Consider the following 19,399-nt stretch of genomic DNA (forward strand, 5'->3'; position numbering starts at 1 on the left):
ACATTTCTCTCAAGACGGCCGCCGGCGCCAGCTCAGCTTGCAACACACGGTACGGTACATGGTCGAGGGGCAGTCGGCACGTCACGTAACTCCCAAACGACAGAAGAGAAAAGGTAGTATCACGCCCCCGGGGTGGGCACGGAAAATATCACGCCCGCCCACGAGGAAGCACTGACAGCGAGCGCAGATATGGCCATGGGCGGCCGCACACAGCCACTGAAAACCGCTCCGCTTTCGTCCGTCCGTTCCTTCCCGTCCGCTCCACTCCACTCCACTCCCTCGGGTGACTTCCCCGTGCGCCCGTTCTTCCGTCCGTCCGTTCGTTCGTGGTAACCTGGCAGCAGTCTGTCTGGCCGCTCTGGCAACCGACCCAGCTCCGCGAGGCAGAGAAAGAGAAGCAGCGGGAGCGAGCAAAGCAAACCCCGATCCGCATTTGCTGCGCTCGTACTTAAACCCCCACCACCGAGAAGCGCGCCCCGCGGCAGCAGCAGGACAGGAGAGGGTTCGAGACGCGCGCGCTCTCCCCGCACTGAGCGGGGGCGATCCACCGTCGTCGCATCTCCAGCTGACCGGCTCCGCCCATGGCGACGCCGGGCGTCGGCCTCGGGGCCGCGTGCCTCGCCGCGGCCGCCTCGGTGGCCCCGCGGCGGCGCGCCGATCCAGCGGCCCCTCTCGCCCGCCGCGCGCGGCTCCTCAGGCGCGTCGTGCGCGGGCGCTGCGTCGCGGAGCTCAGCAGGGAGGGGGCCCCAGCGGCCCCGTCCCAGCCGCCGGTGCCGCGCCCGTTGCCTTCCGCCGACCAGCAGCTGCCTCCGCCGGTCCTGCCCAGCTTCCTCGCGCCCACGGAGGCGCCGGCCCCGACGCCGCTGCCCTTGCCGGACGCGGACGCCGGCGTCGGGGAACTCGGCCCCGAACTCGATATCCAAGGTGCGCGGCTTTACTCTCGGATCGCACATCGCGTCGCGTGTATAATCTAATCTGTCGCGCGTTCCTCAAATTTGTGTGCAAGTTTTCTCAATTCCTATTCCCCTAGTTGAATGTTTGATTGGTTCAACCCCAGTTGCCTTATGTGATGAGATAGAATGATTTATGTTCATCGATCATAATGATTTACTACTAGGCTACCAGCACGCTGAAAACTGAGACGCCATGCCACACCAATTGCACAAACTGAAAAAATGGGAGTAAACAGAAAAAGGGTAGGACCTTTTTGTTGGATCGTGGGGGGTGTCGTGTCAATATGATAGCGGTGCACCGTCCAGGCTTCGGGGCCTGTGCACGTGGTTGGATCTGAGCAGACATATCATTCACATCGTAATTTTGTACAACCAGGAATGGTGTGGCTAGACCAGCTGACCCGCTGCACAGGTGTTGGAACTAGAGTAAAATTGACGAGTTTGTCTTTTCCTTGGCTAGCTATTTTATTATTTCCTCCAGTGATGTGAGTAGTATATATTTCTACTTCATGGCATGGGGAAATCTTAACGGGACCTTGGGGATTAACCGTCACCCATCAGTAAACTGACTTCACTGAGGCAGTAATACTGGAAATGGGCACCATCTAGTTACGCTTGTTAGTACAATGCTTAAGTTTTTACACTACAGAAACTAGAACGAGCATTCACCTTTGAGCAGAGAAGTAGTAGTCTCTGGAATTTAAGACCCTTTTATTACGGTCCCTTTTTCAATTATGTTTTCTACGCGAGACCCATTTGCACCTAGTCGTATAATCACATGGGTATCTGGGGCCATACGTGCTACCTTCTGTTTCTTGTAATCTTGTGTGTAATAGACAATCTGAATTTGGCATCTAGCTGAGAATAGAATGCAGATTGGAGGCTGCACATTCTTATTATTGCTAAACTGTTGTTCCACGATATTAGAAGAAACCTTCTGATAATTAATCATATTCTGCTAATACCTGTCTGCTCACTCTGGTCTTGACAAATATACCATATGAATTTTTCCTTTTATGCAACCAGGGATTGCTGAGGATTATATTGACAGCACAGATGTTGCTGCAAGTGAGCAGGATTCTGAGATCATGGATGCAAAGGAGCAATCTCAAGCTAAAGTTACACGTAGCATCGTGTTTGTAACTGGTGAAGCTGCTCCTTATGCAAAGTCAGGGGGACTAGGAGATGTTTGTGGTTCACTACCAATCGCTCTTGCTGCTCGTGGTCACCGTGTGATGGTTGTAATGCCAAGATACTTAAATGGGTCCTCTGATAAAAATTATGCAAAGGCATTTTATACTGGGAAGAACATTAAGATTCCATGCTTTGGTGGATCACATGAAGTTACCTATTTTCATGAGTATAGGGACAACGTCGATTGGGTGGGTATACAATCACCTTATTATTTTCTGTTAAACAGTAACAACTGTTTAGACTTGTTGATACTTAGTTTTAACCCTGCAAAGATACTTATATGTGATTTCTGTACTTTCTTGTTACTTGCCTCATAATCTTTTGCAAGCTGGTCAACTTATGATATATCCATGGAAGTAATATGCTGGTGGTGTTGGACTGTCGGTGCACTTCAATTCCACGGACTAATGCTTATAACTTTTAAACAGAAGTTTTTTATTTGGAATGTGGTGTCACCGTGTCAGTACCCTTAAATCCGGGGTCACGAGTGCACAGCTTCCATGTCGCGCTGTCACTGTATGTGCATTTGCAGCTAGGATTTTGCATTTCTGTTTGCGGAGAGCATTTCATATTTGCAACGTGTAAAATCTCAAAGCGCTGATCTTATTCCAGCAATTGCACTTTAGAGTATACAGTTATCTTGTCCTCAATCATGGTAGTTATGTGCTTTCAGTACAATTTTATTGTTACGATGTGGGGTGTAAGGCATTTTTATCCCATATAAAAAGGGAGAGGGTTGAGGAATATTATAAATTAACTAGTGTTTTGTGTTGCCTTTTGTCTACTGAACACGCATCTAAATGTGCGTAATATTGTATTAGAAGGAACACCAAGATAGCATTAATAGTACAAAAACCACAAGTGTGGCAGCGACCAAAACCCAACCAAAACTGACTAAGCTAGCCATAACTAAAAAGCAAAAATGACAACTAACAGTGTCGTTATGTTACTAAATGAAGACAACGTTAGATGCTAAGGAATAAGGTGCAAGATAGCATAAAACTTTCAAAATGGTGTGTGTACCTTTTCTGCTATTCACAAGAGTGCCAAGGTTGTGTCAATTGCATAGTGCTCAATTCTTTTTTGGCTATTTGATTTTTGTTTTCATTTTCATTGTCCCATTTTTCAGGTGTTTGTTGATCATCCGTCATATCATAGACCGGGAAGTTTGTATGGAGATAATTTTGGTGCTTTCGGTGATAATCAGGTAAACAAAATTGTTGTATTAAGTTTGCTTTGGTCAATCCTAAGTTGCGTCACATAAATTGACTGGCTTCTCTATTATCATGCAGTTCAGATACACACTCCTTTGCTATGCGGCATGTGAGGCCCCACTAATACTTGAGTTGGGAGGATATATTTATGGACAGAATTGCATGTTTGTTGTGAACGATTGGCATGCCAGCCTTGTGCCAGTGTATGTCATGGAACTGGAAGTTTATACCTTCATTGATTTACTTACATTTGTTTTTGTAGTTTGTCCATGTCATACTACATTTATTATATTCTTAAACTGTATATATGTTTATGGAGTCAGAAAGTTTTTGGAATAATTTTTAAAATTAGTTAACAATTTACTGGAATAAACATATTGTGTCTTCAATTTTAATAATTCAGCTTTGTACTTCACTAGCTAATCTGGAAAATTCGTGCATATTGATGGTTTTAGTATCTTGGAGACCCAGTCTTAAGTTTCTTTATTCTGAAGTACTAGTTCTTGCCCATGAACCAAATTACATATACCCTGAACCAACCTTTTTACTTCAAAACTGGAAAAGACGTGACCAATTCTACTGCTCTGCAAGTAATGTTTTCCATTTTATGCTCTCTTTTTGTGCCATTTGCCTTTTAATTGTTGGATAGTTAATTGGTTTTTCTTCCATAATTTATTTTCTGACTCCAATCTTGTTTATTCAGCCTTCTTGCTGCAAAATATAGACCATACGGTGTTTATAGAGATTCGCGCAGCACTCTTGTCATACATAATTTAGCACATCAGGTTTGAGCCTGTCATTTTTCATTATATATACATGACTTTGTAAGATAGTTCACATAAATGATCATGCTGTATATTCTTTCAATGCCCATATAGGGTGTAGAGCCTGCAAGTACATACCCTGACCTGGGATTGCCACCTGAATGGTATGGAGCTTTAGAATGGGTATTTCCAGAATGGGCAAGGAGGCATGCCCTTGACAAGGGTGAGGCAGTTAATTTTCTGAAAGGTGCAGTTGTGACATCAGATCGAATTGTGACTGTCAGTCAGGTGAGATTACTCATGTTTTTCCTTCTTTTAAGTGAGATTTTCTTCAATTTGAGAGCTCTGTCTTTCACCCGCTTAAGAAATCATTTATTGTTCCATTCCAGGGTTATTCATGGGAGGTCACAACTGCTGAGGGTGGACAGGGCCTGAATGAGCTCTTAAGTTCCCGGAAAAGTGTATTGAACGGTACCTATATTTGGGTCAACTCATTTTTTTAAAACTCCTTTATGAAACAAATGTGTGGATTGCGAGAATTAATTCAGTATATTCTCTTTGTATGCAGGAATTGTAAATGGAATTGACATTAATGATTGGAACCCCACCATGGACAAGTGTCTCCCTTATCATTATTCTGTCGATGACCTCTCTGGAAAGGTGTGCTGATAGTTCCATATAACATGTATATGTCCAATTGGATGAATGTCTTCTACTTTTGTTCTTTTTGCTTCCCATGATTTTCTCACTGGCCAATCCTATGTGGCTTGGCATTACTTGTTTTAGGCCAAATGTAAAGCTGAATTGCAGAAGGAGCTGGGTTTACCTATAAGGCCTGACATTCCTCTGGTTAGATACCAATACTTAAGATTTTTTTTTTCATCAAACTTCTATGGCCACTCATATGATTAGCTTATTTGCAGATTGGCTTTATTGGAAGATTGGACTACCAGAAAGGCATTGATCTCATTAAACTCGCCATTCCGGATCTCATGAGGGACGACGTTCAGTTTGTAAGTCCTCATACTTTTGCTTTACTCTACAGTGTGAATCAAGCATAGAGGTATATGGAAGTATATTCCCTTATATTCATGCCAATATTATGTTGTTTCTATATTCGACTGAAGACACACATGGTGGTTTTTAGCATTTTTTATTTGACATCTTTAAGCCAACAACTAGAGTCGGTCGATGAGTGAGACCTTTTTGCTCTTATTTTTACAGGTGATGCTTGGATCTGGGGATCCAGTTTTTGAAGGCTGGATGAGATCCACAGAGTCGAGCTACAAGGATAAATTTCGTGGATGGGTTGGATTTAGTATTCCAGTTTCCCACCGAATAACTGCTGGGTAGGCAAACAACTGATTTCTAAGAACTCTTTTGTCAGCTGATACATCATATATTTAAGATGTTGATTTCTCTCTTTGTACAGCTGCGATATACTGTTAATGCCATCCAGATTCGAACCATGTGGTCTAAATCAGCTATATGCTATGCAATATGGTACAGTTCCTGTTGTTCATGAAACTGGGGGGCTCAGGGTAAGAACATTATCCTAAAATTTCTTCTTATGTTGGCACTAAGGTAAAGTATTCTCATTTATTTTGCGTATTTAACAGGATACAGTCCAGACCTTTAACCCTTTTGGTAAAACTGGAGAGGAGGGTACAGGGTACGTACTGCTCAATTTTAGATAACTTTAAGTGTTTCTTCTGCTGGAATCAATTTAATGGTCGAATTATTTTCTGTATATTACTCCATAAATTACTGAACTTGTGATGACTTAAGTGTCACTGCTTCTACACTCTGCAGGTGGGCATTCTCACCACTAACAGTGGACAAAATGTTGTGGGTAAATTTCTGTTAACCCTTCTCTGGTTTTAGAATCAATCTTGGCCTTAAAATATCTGGTACCTCAATGCCCTTTTATGTAGCTAACATTGATAAAGTTGCATTGTCAACATTAATCACCTAGTCAGTTTCACTCCTTGCGCCGGGAGTCTGATTTGTGTAACCAGACAATTTTGGGTTGTTCATTAGTGCAGTTGTTAATTTATGTTCTTGACCTCGTCATATCTACCATCTTGTTCAGGCATTGCGGACTGCAATGACAACATTCAGGGAACACAAGCCGTCTTGGGAAGGGCTAATGAAGCGAGGCATGTCGAAAGACCATACATGGGACCATGCCGCTGAGCAGTACGAGCAGATCTTTGAGTGGGCCTTTGTGGATCAGCCTTATGTCATGTAAACCGAACCTGGAGCTCGAAGCAGCCGCCGTCTCTTTGAACTCGGAAGACGTGTTCCCGTTGTTCCTTGGCCAGAAGGATACCCTGTACCCTGTACATTACATGGAACGCAGACCAGCCTACAGTAGGGAGTTGCAAACCATCGTTCAGGTTAGCCTTGTGCGCCTGCTGCTTGGCCGGTTTGGAGTAAATGACCGCAGCTTTGGGGGAATGACAACTACAGTTCTGAAGAATAAGAAGAGGATGCTGCTGCGAGCGGGTTGTTGGGTAACTTGAGATCCACATGGTTAACACCGACGCGAGCAAACCTCTCAGTGTTACAGTCTGAAACTGACCAGCTTTAGTTCCAGTTAAACTAGTCCTTTTTCATCTCAACTTTGTTACCTCTGTATGTATGCTGTCCTTAGCCGATAAATTTTGATTCGTTGGAGAACTGTTCCTTTTCGTTCGGCGATGGTCGTCGGTAAATAGGTAAAAGATGTGGTGCTTGGATTGCGAGCACCAGTGTCAGGTCAGGCGTGCCTTGTGTTCACAGGCATGTATGTCTGGACAACGCTGGTCCCGTACTTTGCTTTCATGCTTTATCCTTGGCGTGATCACCTCATGTTATGTTGGTTCGTAACCTCTGGGGTAAGAGCCCTGGGTGTAGGCCTAATCCAACAAGGAACGACCTTGCCTGCTACCTCGATCTATCCCTTCATCGTCGATGTGACCAACCTGGATTCCTTAGCCTGCGATTACACGGTACATATACATGCGCGCACGAAGGAAATCGGAGCCTGACCACGTCAAGAAAGGAATTCGAGCATGGCCTTATATACACAACTACTTGGCGCGCCATATCTCCAACCATCCGTGCTTACCAGGACCAAACGAGCAGCACAGGAGGCAGAGCAGCGGAGCCCCCACACATGGCCACGTCGATGCTGAAGTCGGCGGCGTACGAGCGGATGCGCGCCGAGAACCTGCCGGAGTTCGTGCCGCGGAGCGTCTTCTTCGCGCGCGGCGAGGGCAGCGAGGTGGACCGCCGCAGCAGCCTCTGGGTGAAGGCGGCGCTCGTCTACGAGTCCATCACCGGCCGCCACGTCGACGACGGGGCCAAGCCGGTCGCCACCGCCTTGCTCCTCCGCCTGGCCCAGGCCTGCTCCTCCAGCATCCACGGCAACGGTCCGGCTGTTCCGGCGGCCTCGTCGCCAAATGGTAAGAAGTACGTTGTTGAAGAATTCCCGGACGTGCAACAAGATGCACGCGCAACATTTTCTTTACTAGTAGCAAGTTCGTATAACATTAATCGTGCTTTGACTTTTAGGCGTCGCTGGCAAAGATGGCACTACTGGAGGGGAGAAGTCAGAGAACCAGCAAGAGATCAGCACCAGCCAAGGGGATCAAGAAGAGGCGACCAAGACGACGGATCATCAGCTTCAGCTCCCGGCGGACGAAGGGTCAGAGGAGAACAAGCGAGTGATCGACGCCATCTTCCTCGTCGTGGGCTTCCTCCCGAGGCTGCTCCCCGTCAGCGGCGCCGGCAACAAGGTCAGCCGCGACGCCGTGGACGAAGCGTTCAAGTCGACGCACATGCAGGACATCGTGACGGACGTGATCAAGCTGGAGAACCAGCTCCCCCTCAGCGACCTGCTCCTCGTGGCCGACCGCGTCGAGGACGCCGTCCACGCCGTCGCCGCCAACGACCTCGGGGTCGTTAAAGAGCTCCAGGGGCTCGAGGAGGAGCGGCTCAAGGGGTACAAGCTAGGCTTCTCCCGCGCCACCTTCTTCCACGACGTCGTCCGCTCCTTCTGCTGGTACTACTCGCCCTTCTTCAGCAAGCTTCCTGCTGCGCCTCAGGACGGCGGCGCCATTGCTGACGATTCCCTCACGCTGCTGGACTTGCTGCACGCGAGCGTGGTGCCGGCGCCGGGGAAGAAGGAGAAGGGGACGGGCGTCTCCGGAGGGAAGACGTCCCGGATGCCGACGGCGCGGGAGCTGAGCCGGTCCGGGGTGCGGATCGCGGCGGTGGAGGACGGGCGCGCGACGGTGGAGTTCGACGAGCAATCCTCGACGCTGCGGCTGCCGGCGCTGGCACACGACTTCAAGCTGGCCACGGTGGGGCGGAACCTGCTGGCGAAGGAGCACGGGCAGCCCGGCGACGGGCAGAGCAAGAAGCCCGTGACGCGATACTTCCAGATGATGAACGAGCTGGTGGAGGAAGCCGGTGACGTCAGGGTGCTTCTCCGGGCCGGCGCCGTGCGCTGCGGCGGCGGCGGCACAGCGCAGGAGGTGTGCGAGCTGGTGAAGAGGATCGACGGGTACGCGACGTACCCGTCGGTGTTCATGGCCATGGACGTGCAGATCGAGAAGGTGAGGAGGTTCCACGACAAGAGGATGCAGAGCTTCTTCGTGCGCTACCGCCCTGGTGTCATTTGGGCGTCGTCCGTCGCCGCTGTCTCAGTCGTCGCCATCGTCGCCGCCAGGAGGAATCGGGGGTGATATTAACCAAGGCGATCACAGGTTATATATACAGTCGATGCAAACATTCATGTATTCATTCATCACGAGACTGTACATGTGTAATTCATGTTACGTGTTGGTGTTACAGCTATATAAGAACACTTATTAGGCGTCAGAAATTCGATCAACACATTATAAAGTTGGAGGTGTAAAACACACACACATACACCGTACGCGCGCGCATACAAAATAACACGAATACTTATCGAGAGTTCTAATTACACTTTGCTCAGAAATTAATGACTGTCGATCTGCAACTACATAGGGGACAGACGGTCAATACCGGGGAAATAACGGTATGCATGGACAGAAATGTTTGGAACTTGGAATGTGCTCACAAATGACTGATGATCTACAACTACAAGCCGATCAACACCGGGGAAATAATGGCATGCATGGACACACAAATATTTCGAACTTGGAATAAAGAATTAATTGATACGTACGCAGAGAGTTGAACATTCCCAAACTCAGGTGGTCGCGTCGTCGCTGAAGAACAACCCATCCACCTCCGACCACATCGGCAGCTCGCCGAGGTCAGCCAAGCTCGCAGTCACCGGCTCGCCCGCCGCAGTGACATAGCCCTCGAGACGCGATAACATGCCATCGTCGCCGTCGGTGACCCCGGGTAATATGCCGGCGGCGAACATGCAGTCTTCGACATCCGGCCACAAGAAGGTAGAGAAGCCACCGCTGCCGCAGCACGGGTCGTCGTCCCCGAGTAAGCCGCCACACGACGAAAAATTCGGTTTATTAGGGGCGGCCTTCGCCAGTGGCTCGAGCTTTGGCGGCGGTATTAGCGGGCGGAAGACGGAGGCCGGTGAGCTGGAGAACTGCGAGTCGTCGCTGGACTGATCTCCGGCGGTCGAAGGCGATGGCGGGGGCATGGCGGGGAAGTTGGTGACCGCCGAGGCGCCCCGGAGACGGAGCGCAGCGGAGTCGTAGACCATGGCGGCCTCCTCAGCCGTGTCGAAGGTGCCGAGCCACACTCGGGCCCGGCTATGTGGGTCGCGGATCTCCGCCGCGTACTTGCCCCAGTGACGAAACCGCACGCCGCGGTACTTCCGAACCCCCGCCGCCATTGGCACGCCGGATGCTCCGCCGGCATCAGCAGGTCTCCTCTTCTTGGCCGCACCAATAACACCAGAAGCAGCAGGAGCAGCAGCCGACGACGACGGCAATGCTGGCAACGGCAGCCGTAGCACCACCGAGTCGACGTCATCGTCGGAGGAGTCCGTCACGTCAGGATCTTTTTCGCATGAGACTTCGCATGAGATCCGGAGGATCCTTGGCGGCATTGCTTTGAACGCGGCAGCTTGGTCGATCTGCTCTTGCTTCATCGCCGGAGGAGCTCGGAGGAGAAGAAGAGGAGGGGACGGAAGATGGAGGAGGAGGAGGCGAGAGACTTGCGAGAGGAGAAAGGGTAGAGGAGGGAGAGAGATCTTCGGGGAAAAGCATTCGAGGAGAAATCGTTTTTATAGGATCTGTAACAAATCGGGAAACTGCTTAAACCCCCGCGACTTTTCAGATTGAGATTTTATTCTTCTCGCGGCGATTGAAACAGAATGGAGAAAGAGAGGGAGGAAGGCCGGTCGAGGGAAACAAACTCGGCGGCCCACCAGGTCCCGGCCCATCGGCAGTTGGGCGCGGATAGTACCGGTGCGCCCGTGCGCTCTAAGCTATGTGCCGCCCGTGCGCCCGTTAACACAACCCGCCGCCTTGTGTTGTTCGGCACGGAATACCTTTCTTCCCCGACCATCTCCGCTTCGTCGCTCGTCCCCTCCAAACCGCGTGCTCCCTCCCAAGTCCCACCGATCGATCGCCGCCGACTCTTCCTCCTCCACCACCACCACCACCCGCGCGGGACGCCGATGGAGTACGACTTCCGCGGCCGGCCTGGCTCTGGCTCCGGCTCCTACGCCGGTAGCAGCGGCGGTGGCTCGTCCCTCTACCCACGCGTCGGCCAGCCCTCCCACGGCGGCGGCAGCGCCCCACTGCAGCGTCCTGCTCCGTACCTCCACCCGTCCGCAGTCGCCTCCCCAGCTCCCAACGCCCCGGCTCCCGCTTCCTCCTCCTCCACATCGAGTAAGTAACCCTCTCTGACCTCACTCTGTGCCCTGGTTGATTGATTAGGTTGCTATTCGGAACCGCGTGCTTTGCAATGAATCGAGTAAGGGCACAGTAGATCGTTTGTTCGATCTAATCGGGTGCGGCGTCGTGCGTGTTAGATCGGCGAGTTCTAATAAAGAGGTTGCCATTGGGAAGTTGAAAATGCACAATCTAGCCCTAAAACAGAGGTGGTTTTACCTTAGTTGTTCATTGAACCTCTAAGTTTTAGCCTCCTCTTTTCTTCTAGAGCTGGCCCATGGGATGCTTAAACTGGTTTAGCTTGTCATTCCCCCCAATTTAATTATTTGCATGTGGATGCAATTTAGTTAGTTCGTCAGGGCCTCTTGTGCAAATAGGGGGTTCATTCAGGAAATTGAAAACTATAGAGAGGAATTTGTTGGACCTTGAATTTGTATAGGGGGAAGAGAAAGGCCTGCTTGCATGTTTTCCTGTGAAACAAAAGTGTTGGTATAGACTGCCACACGTAGATCTGAGCTTTGTAAAGTAACAGCAGCCTTATTTCAATGCAATTACTATGTTTTTTTTTACTGGTTGCAATTACTATGTTCCTATATGATGAACTTATAAGATGTATGAGAAATTGAACATGTAAGTTTCTTTTTATGTGGTTGCCTACATGTTCTTTACACTAACTGTAAACAACCTAGCTTTCTGCATGATACTCATTTCAGAAACTCAAAAGGCATAAGAAAATGGTGTAGTAATGACACATTGAGTCTGGTAATAAAAATGTGTACATGTCTGGTATGGAATTTTTTTATCAACCAGAATTGACAAGATGGTAAAAGGTCCTGGCTTGATCGATGGGTCTGTAATTATTGAGCGCGGCAAAATGGAGGAATGGTGATTCCTGATAAATTGCTGTCTGTCTATTTTCTGTTGCCACCATGCCAGACTAACAATCTCCTCATTATTTACTAACATCATTCATTGTTGTGCTGCAGTGGGCATACAGGTTGTCATAAAGCCAGAATATCGGATAACCCCTCCAGTAAGTTTATTATTCAATCACTACTTTCCTGTTCTGCTGTGCAAAAGCTGATGCCTTTAACTTTTTGTATTGGTTGGCACTGACATAAAACAAAACCATCATGATTGTCTAGTTTCCTATTGCTGGTCATTCTCCTTGGGTATTTGAGAAGAAATGAAGAAATTATGATGCATCCCATCAAGAGATGTTGGTTAATAAATAGTCGATCTTTTGTTCAATTAGAGCATGGCTCTGTACCAAAAATATACCAATGATGGCTTGTTAGCATCATCGACAATCCTTCAGCCCCGCTAGCAAATCCAAGCGTTATCCCTTGTATCCCTAGATCGTCTATGACATGTGGGTTCGGACCCACATATCATAGGCAGAGGTCAGGTTTTGTCAAAATTTCAAGGGCATCTTAGGCTTGCCTGACGGACCATTGCAATTGTTGGCTGCATATTGGAAATATAAATAGTGCAGCTTGTTCCATATTGATTGCATTTATAAGAAGTGCATGGAACTGTCTAAGTACACAATAGATGGACATAGTGTTTGTGCTGAATTTGTAATGATGTGCAATAGAAGAATTTGTATGGGACTTATGTTAGTTAATTTGATTTTAGTTGGTTGTTTGGCTACCGGCCAACCCTTGCTATTTTCATTACTGGAGACCTTGATCGTAGAATGCTGGTGTAATAATAGGTAATTGTATTGAGTTGAAATGTATGAGGACAGGATCCAGAGATGCATTCTGCCATTATGCAAACTTGTATGGTTATAGAGTGCATCAATTCTTTATTATAAAGCATGCGGTTTTTTGCTTTTTACACTTCCTGCTCAATTTGTGGAGAATTTTTTCCGTCCTTTAATTTAGTATTATGTTTTCAGCCTCAATTGACACCACAGATGGTAGAAGTTTCCCGCAGTACATTTAACTTTGATTTTGAGTATGAAAGAAAGATTCTTGCTGAGGCAGAGAAGGAGAACCCCAACTGGAGTAAGTTTGTGGTAGAAAGGCAGACACCACCACCACCGCAACCACAGCCGCCAAGAGGGCCAAGACACACAACCTCGACTACTTCTATGGTAAACAATATCTCTCACTTCTCTCTCCCTCTCCATCCTCCCTCTATGCAAAAGGAGCAGTACATTAGAAGTTATTATAACCCTTGCAGTTTGTTCAAAGCTAGCAACACATCTTCTTGTAGTTCATTTTATGCCTTCCTTCTTTCTAACAGATTTTGTTAATCATCCAATCATTTTGATGCACTTATTACTAGAAGTTTCTGCAGACCAGGCATGAAATAAACTTGGAGTTTCTATTAGCTTGGACTCGAAGTCAGTTCTAGCTAGTTACCTTCTTTTGCAAGGTTCTCATCTATAAATATTTTAGTGTTGGATGCTATTGTTATGACTGAACCTTAAGTACTTAGTGTAGATTGCCAGCTAAATTTGGCTGATGCAGCAAGAATTGGTACCATAGTTTTACTCTCGTAGATTTTTCTACTCATCTTTTTAAGATCAGTACTACTATTATATAATTCAGTTCAAGAGACATTATTCTCGAGAAAGAGAGATCGTCCATTACTTGTTTCTCATCATATGTTCTCTTCTATGTTTTCTTTCATATTTCATGAAATTTCAGTGATGTTCAGACTTGGCCATGAGGATGAAAGAATTAGACTTGGGTCTGTCTGCCAATCTGCTGCCATAGATTTCTCCAATGCCCAGCTTCAGAATTTTCAGCAAGTCATCGAATCCAATAATCTGCACCATCATATGCTGCTACTCATTGAATTTGTTAATGAAACCCGTATATGCTTTTTACAGCATACTTGGGTCTGTAGGTCGATAAATAGGAAAAGTCGATTTTGTATGGCACATGGTAATATTGTTAAAATATCAACTTCTCATTGTAGTACTATTTAAATAATACTCCCTCCGTTCCAAATTAACTGACGTGGATTTTTATAGGATACAAATCCACGTCAGTTAATTTGAGACGGAGGGAGTACTAGTATCAAACTTCTTTATTTGTGTTTTATTACAAGTTATATAGCTACCTCTGTTCCGAATTAAATTACATTTTGGGGAACTAATTTAATTTGGAACAGAGGTAGTATATTAGTGTACTTCTAAGTTGATACTGGTGGCAAACTTCTTTATAATCTTTATCTTTACTATCTCTTAATTTACAGTTGGTGGTGATGGTACTTCTTCTCCTGTATATTCTAAAGATTAGGGTCCCCAAATCCAATCTAATGCACCGATTTCGAAAAACAGCAACGCGGGGGCACTTACCTAGTTCTCCGTTTGTTCCATAATATAAGGTGTATTAAGCTTCATTAAGACAACGCTTTCACCAAAACTTACTCTATTAATATGTGCTTGTAAGATATGAAACCACGACTATTATTGAGTACTTCTGATAACGAGTCTAGCGATACTAGTTTCATGTCATATAACCCACATCTTAAGATAGTAATTTGTGTTCGAAGCCTTGTCTTAATGAAACCTTATATACCTTATAAAATGGAATGGAGGGATTAAGTGTTAATTTTGGCCCTACACGTTTTATATTAGAGTACTACTGCATAAGACTAGTACCCCCTCCGTCCAACAAAAGATGTCTCAAGTTTGTCAAAATTTGGATGTATCTAGACATGACTTAGTGTATAGATGCATTCAAATTTAGTCAAAGTCGAGACATCCTTTGTTGGACGGAGGGAGTAGCAAACTTGTAAAGAAGTTAATACTCTAATATATACAGCTTGTAGTATCAGAACTAACATGTTTTAAGATATTCGCCTCTAGTACTAGATTAATATTGTACTATAATATGGTACTAGCTAAGTGTCTGCACGTTGCTGCGTGGTTTCTTTTTTTTTAGTCTACAGATGTTTCACGTAAGGACCATTCACCTTCTGCATTCTTTTCTTTATTGGGCCCTAATCTTTTGAAAATCTAGTGCTAATTGTATATATATGTAAGCAATATGGTAATTTTGTTAGATTTTGGGACCTTAGGTTTAGAATCAGGGAGATTGGATTAGATTTGGAGATTTTTGGAATGTATGGAGAAGACGTACCAATACCATCACCGCCAGCCGTAAATTAACAGATTGTAAAGATATAACATTTAGGATCAGAATTATACACTGATGAAGAAGATTGCTGGTTTTGTTATTTAGAAGTACTGTACTATCTATAACTTGCAAGAACAAAATTAACATTGAGAAGGAAGTTTGATGCTAGTATTATTTATTAATATATTCCATTATTCCTATTTTCCTACCGGGAACCCAAGTATGCTCTCTGAAAACATATGCGAGCTTGATTCACAAACTCAATTGGCAGCATTGTATGGTGTTTCAAATCATTGGATTCGTTTGCTTACTAATAATCCGAAGATGGACATTAAGAGAAACCTCTGGCAGCAGATTGTTGGATGAAATGACCCCAAGTCTACCTTATTCTCTTCTCTGGACCAGTGACATTTGGTATCATTATATTATTGTTCTGTTGGCTTCCTCACCTCCTTCGCATCCTTCCAATGATAAATACCTGCCAGATGTTATTGTATCAAATTCTACTAATACCATAGTATATCTTGGAGTCCTTAGTTTCCTTTTTCTTGCCATGTTGCAGGGAATGCAGGCAACACCAGGGGATCCAGTCGTGCAAAAGTATATCTCCATGGGTCTAGGACGTGAAGCTGTATCATTTGCTGTGTTGAATTATGGAGATAATCCAACAAAGGCATGTTCCGTTCCCCTTATTTCTCTTCTATCGTAGCAACTATCACGGATTACAAAAACCAATGTTATGCTAATTCGAAATGTTTGTCGAAGGCCAATAGGATAGCCATATAAGGCTGATCACCGTTACAATTTGCAGGCAATTTGATATAGAATTTTATTTTATCAAGCAGTGACCAGTTCTAAAACTATGCTTGCTGTTCTATCCACTATTTATTTGGTTGAAATAGTTGTTTTTACGAACAAATGCTTGCCTATTTAGAGATTGTCTTGTATGTTTCTTTCTACTGCCTCCGTTCCTAATCAAGTTTGACCAAGTTTATATAAAAATGTGCTAATATCTATGATATCAAATAAGTATACTATGAAGATATATGTCATGACAGATTTAATAAAACTAATTTAGAGTTATAGATGTTGGTAGATATTTCTATAAACTTGGTCAAACTTTAAGATGTTTGACTTGGGACAAAGCTAGAACATCTTATATTTAGGAATGGATGGAGTAATATACAATGTGTGTTCGAGAAAAAAATCTGCATGGTTATCCAAGTTTGTAGATTATAATGTTTTCCAGTTTTGCAAAGCTGTAGAGTGCATAGTGTCGAAGTGCAGTCCATTTTTTTCTCTTGAACTGACAAGTCGGAACCTGGTTACCTTGTGTCCATCCAGGTGAAGGAGTTTGTGAAATCCTACAACGCTCTCCACGAAATGGGCTTCACTTCCTCCAATGTCCCTGAGCTGTTGGCAATGCACGACAATGACCCCGACAAAGTTATCCAGCACTTGCTCAGCACACCATAGTCCAGACTCTGGAAGCTAGTCGCTACTCCATGTGTGAACTCCCCTACCCGGATACACCGAATATGTACAGGTACCATCCTATGCTTCTGGCCAGCATGTACCCCCCAACTTGTAATTGGGTCCTGGTTTTGTGTGTCAACTGCTAGTCGTATCGAACCGATGACCACAGTATGTGATTCTGGATATGTGTATGTTTTGTGAAGATATCCTGCGAGACTTGACTCCATGAGTTTATCAGTTACCCCTACCTATTCTGCTGGTTGACGTCAAACTCTTACGGCCGCTGTACTGTGGCAACTGGCAACAGAAGTCTACTGGGACTCTTTCAAAAAATAGTGCTACGATGATAACATGTTTAAGCCTGGTTTCTGTGAAGTTTTTGGTTCGTGGACGTAGGACTGCACTACCCATTAGCTCGTGAAATGAACAGTCCTTTTGAAGACGAACGCACTAGAGGCCCGACGTTCTGCGAACCGTGCCCAGTTTGTTGAGCAGCCGGAACACAAAAGTGTTGTTGCACGAGCTTAGTACTGTAGTATACAGTTATACCACTTGGCCCAAGTATTTTAGACGGGTGTAAGGAAGCAAAACTCATGTTAATTGTTACGGGTAATAATATGATCCTTTTGCAAATTCTTCTTGCCTGGTTTCAAAAACTTGTTGGGATTAGTATAGTTTGCCCCCTCTTAGCAACATTTGTTTTTTTTTAGCGTCTATACAATGCCACTGAATTCCTTTTTTTTTAGCGAAATGCCACTGAATTCCTGGCTCCGCCGACTGTGTCCAAGGTGGCCAGCCCAAATACCCAATATACGGCCCAAAACCACGCTGCCAATCCGACTTCCATCGGCCGGGTACCGAGACGGCCACGTACCTCACGACGGGGGCGGTCTCCTTCCCGATCCCGTTTACATCTTCCTTGTTCCCCTCGCCTCCGATACCGTTTCCATCTTCCTTGGTTCCCCTCGCCTCCGATAGTTTATTGGCTATCAGAGGTGACTGGAACCACGGATTAACATCTGTCATCGTTTTATCAGGACACGTACAATGATTGATAAGATAGTCTTTTTTTATATGTTTCATGTCATTTAGTACACACAAGAAAACATATTTTACAACAGGGCATCTCTAATTGTCTTAGGAGTATCTTATAATTAATGATTAGATAATAAAATTAAATAAATAAAGGACTGGACTCCACAGCAGCGTGCCCCACCTGGCCAGCTGCAGCGGCGCCAAAGTGCGATGCCCGCGCGCCTGCTCCGTGTTCTCCCGTGCGGCCGTGCGACACCATCCAGCCACAGCCCAAGCGACCCAGCCACGGCCCAAACGCGGTGGGCCAGACACAGCCCAAGCAGAAGGCTCTTTGCAAATCCGTTCTTGGGATCGATCAAGCAATCAGTCCCGTTTTCCCCTTCGTTGTCTTTTTAAGCTTTTTGGCTATATACTGCACTCATGCATTGCTGCGATGAAAATGGATATATAGTGCTTAACCTGCGACTAGGCAGTGGCTTTTTCCACGAGCGCTTAGCGTACGGCGCCCTGCCATACATACTTATCGGGATAATTACGTCTACTTGTCGGTTAACTATGCCTATTTACAAGACGCTTACTTGTCGTCATATACACACATACTTTAATCAAATAAACCGGTGATTTGGTGTGTATAATACATCAATTGAGCGTTCGTACAAAAAACATGACAACAAGGTAGTACACAACATGTCAATTATGACATCACAACATGGTGACTAGAATACAAAACATGTCAACTAGTAGTCAGCAACATGGCAACTAGTGCCAAACAACATGGCAACTAGGTAGTCACGACATGTCAACTACGAACCAATCAACGTGGCAACTAGGTAGTCGCAACTTGGCAACCAATACCAAACAACATGGCAACTACGACAAAACAATGTGGCAACTAAGACCAAAAAACATGGCAACTAGGTAGCGACGGCACGTCAATTATGACCCAACCAAGGTGCCAACTAGATAGTCACGACCTGGCAACCCATACCAAGCAAACATGGCAACTACGACAAAAAAAACCATGGAAACTAGGTAGTGACGACATGTGAACTATGATCCAACCAATGTGACAACTAAGTAGTCACGGCCTGGCAACTGGTACCAAACAACATGACAACTACGACAAGACAATATGGCAACTAGGACAAAAAAACATGACAACTAGGTAGTGACGACACGTCAACTATGACCCAACTAATGTGGCAACTAGATAGTCACAACCTGGCAACTCATACCAAACAAACATGGCAACTACGACAAAAAAAGTGACAACTAAGACAAAAAAACATGAAAACTAGGTAGTGACGACACGTCAACTACTCCCTCCGTTCCATATTAAATGACTTTCTATTACATGTATCTAGAAGCTTTTTAGCTTTTTAGGTTTTTAGCCATAAATACATCCATGTTTGAGCTAATTTGAGTCACTTAATATGGGACGGAGGGAGTATGATCCAACCAACGTGACAACTAGTTAGTCACGACCTGGCAACTGATACCAAGCAACATGGTGACTATGACAAAACAATGTGGCAAATAAGACCAAAAAACATGGCAACTAGGTAGTCACAACATGTCAACTACGAACCAACCAACGTGGCAACTAGGTAGTTGCGACCTGGCAACCAATACCAAACAACATGGCAAATACGACAAAAAATGTGGCAACTAAGACCAAAAAACATGACAACTAGGTAGTGACGACATGTCAACTATGAACCAACCAACGTGGCAACTAGGTAGTCGCGACCTGTCAACCGATACCAAACAACATGGAAAATGCGACAAAAAATATGGCAACTAAGATAAAAAAACATGACA

At 45.5% G+C, this 19,399-nt stretch overlaps 4 protein-coding genes and 1 long non-coding RNA gene across 5 annotated transcripts; 4 read left to right on the forward strand and 1 right to left on the reverse strand.

Annotated features, from left to right (window-relative positions):
* Positions 1–259: 259 nt before the first annotated feature.
* Positions 260–6,818, forward strand: LOC100826095 (starch synthase 1, chloroplastic/amyloplastic). Its single transcript, XM_003561015.4, has 15 exons — positions 260–924; positions 1,980–2,335; positions 3,277–3,354; positions 3,440–3,564; positions 4,065–4,146; positions 4,240–4,413; positions 4,515–4,596; positions 4,694–4,785; positions 4,912–4,974; positions 5,049–5,138; positions 5,350–5,474; positions 5,558–5,666; positions 5,745–5,797; positions 5,938–5,977; positions 6,218–6,818. Exons 1-15 carry the CDS (start codon positions 582–584, stop codon positions 6,374–6,376), a joined length of 1,971 nt encoding a protein of 656 aa, XP_003561063.1. The 5' UTR covers positions 260–581; the 3' UTR covers positions 6,377–6,818.
* A 141-nt stretch (positions 6,819–6,959) lies between these two features.
* Positions 6,960–8,998, forward strand: LOC100826403. Its single transcript, XM_003561016.4, has 2 exons — positions 6,960–7,574; positions 7,684–8,998. Exons 1-2 carry the CDS (start codon positions 6,983–6,985, stop codon positions 8,856–8,858), a joined length of 1,767 nt encoding a protein of 588 aa, XP_003561064.2. The 5' UTR covers positions 6,960–6,982; the 3' UTR covers positions 8,859–8,998.
* Positions 8,999–9,349: 351 nt separating this feature from the next.
* LOC104582240 (ethylene-responsive transcription factor CRF4) lies at positions 9,350–10,219 on the reverse strand. The gene has a single exon (XM_010231636.1). It carries the CDS (start codon positions 10,217–10,219, stop codon positions 9,350–9,352), a length of 870 nt encoding a protein of 289 aa, XP_010229938.1.
* Positions 10,220–10,593: 374 nt separating this feature from the next.
* Positions 10,594–16,794, forward strand: LOC100825491. Its single transcript, XM_010229703.3, has 5 exons — positions 10,594–10,964; positions 11,954–12,000; positions 12,871–13,068; positions 15,630–15,740; positions 16,412–16,794. Exons 1-5 carry the CDS (start codon positions 10,751–10,753, stop codon positions 16,541–16,543), a joined length of 702 nt encoding a protein of 233 aa, XP_010228005.2. The 5' UTR covers positions 10,594–10,750; the 3' UTR covers positions 16,544–16,794.
* On the forward strand, positions 13,077–14,158 carry LOC112270023. Its single transcript, XR_002962321.1, has 2 exons — positions 13,077–13,897; positions 13,991–14,158. It is a non-coding gene; the product is annotated as an uncharacterized LOC112270023 (long non-coding RNA).
* Positions 16,795–19,399: the final 2,605 nt, after the last annotated feature.

Source organism: Brachypodium distachyon, chromosome 1, assembly GCF_000005505.3.
Source record: "Brachypodium distachyon strain Bd21 chromosome 1, Brachypodium_distachyon_v3.0, whole genome shotgun sequence".
In the NCBI taxonomy this organism is placed as follows: domain Eukaryota; kingdom Viridiplantae; phylum Streptophyta; class Magnoliopsida; order Poales; family Poaceae; genus Brachypodium; species Brachypodium distachyon.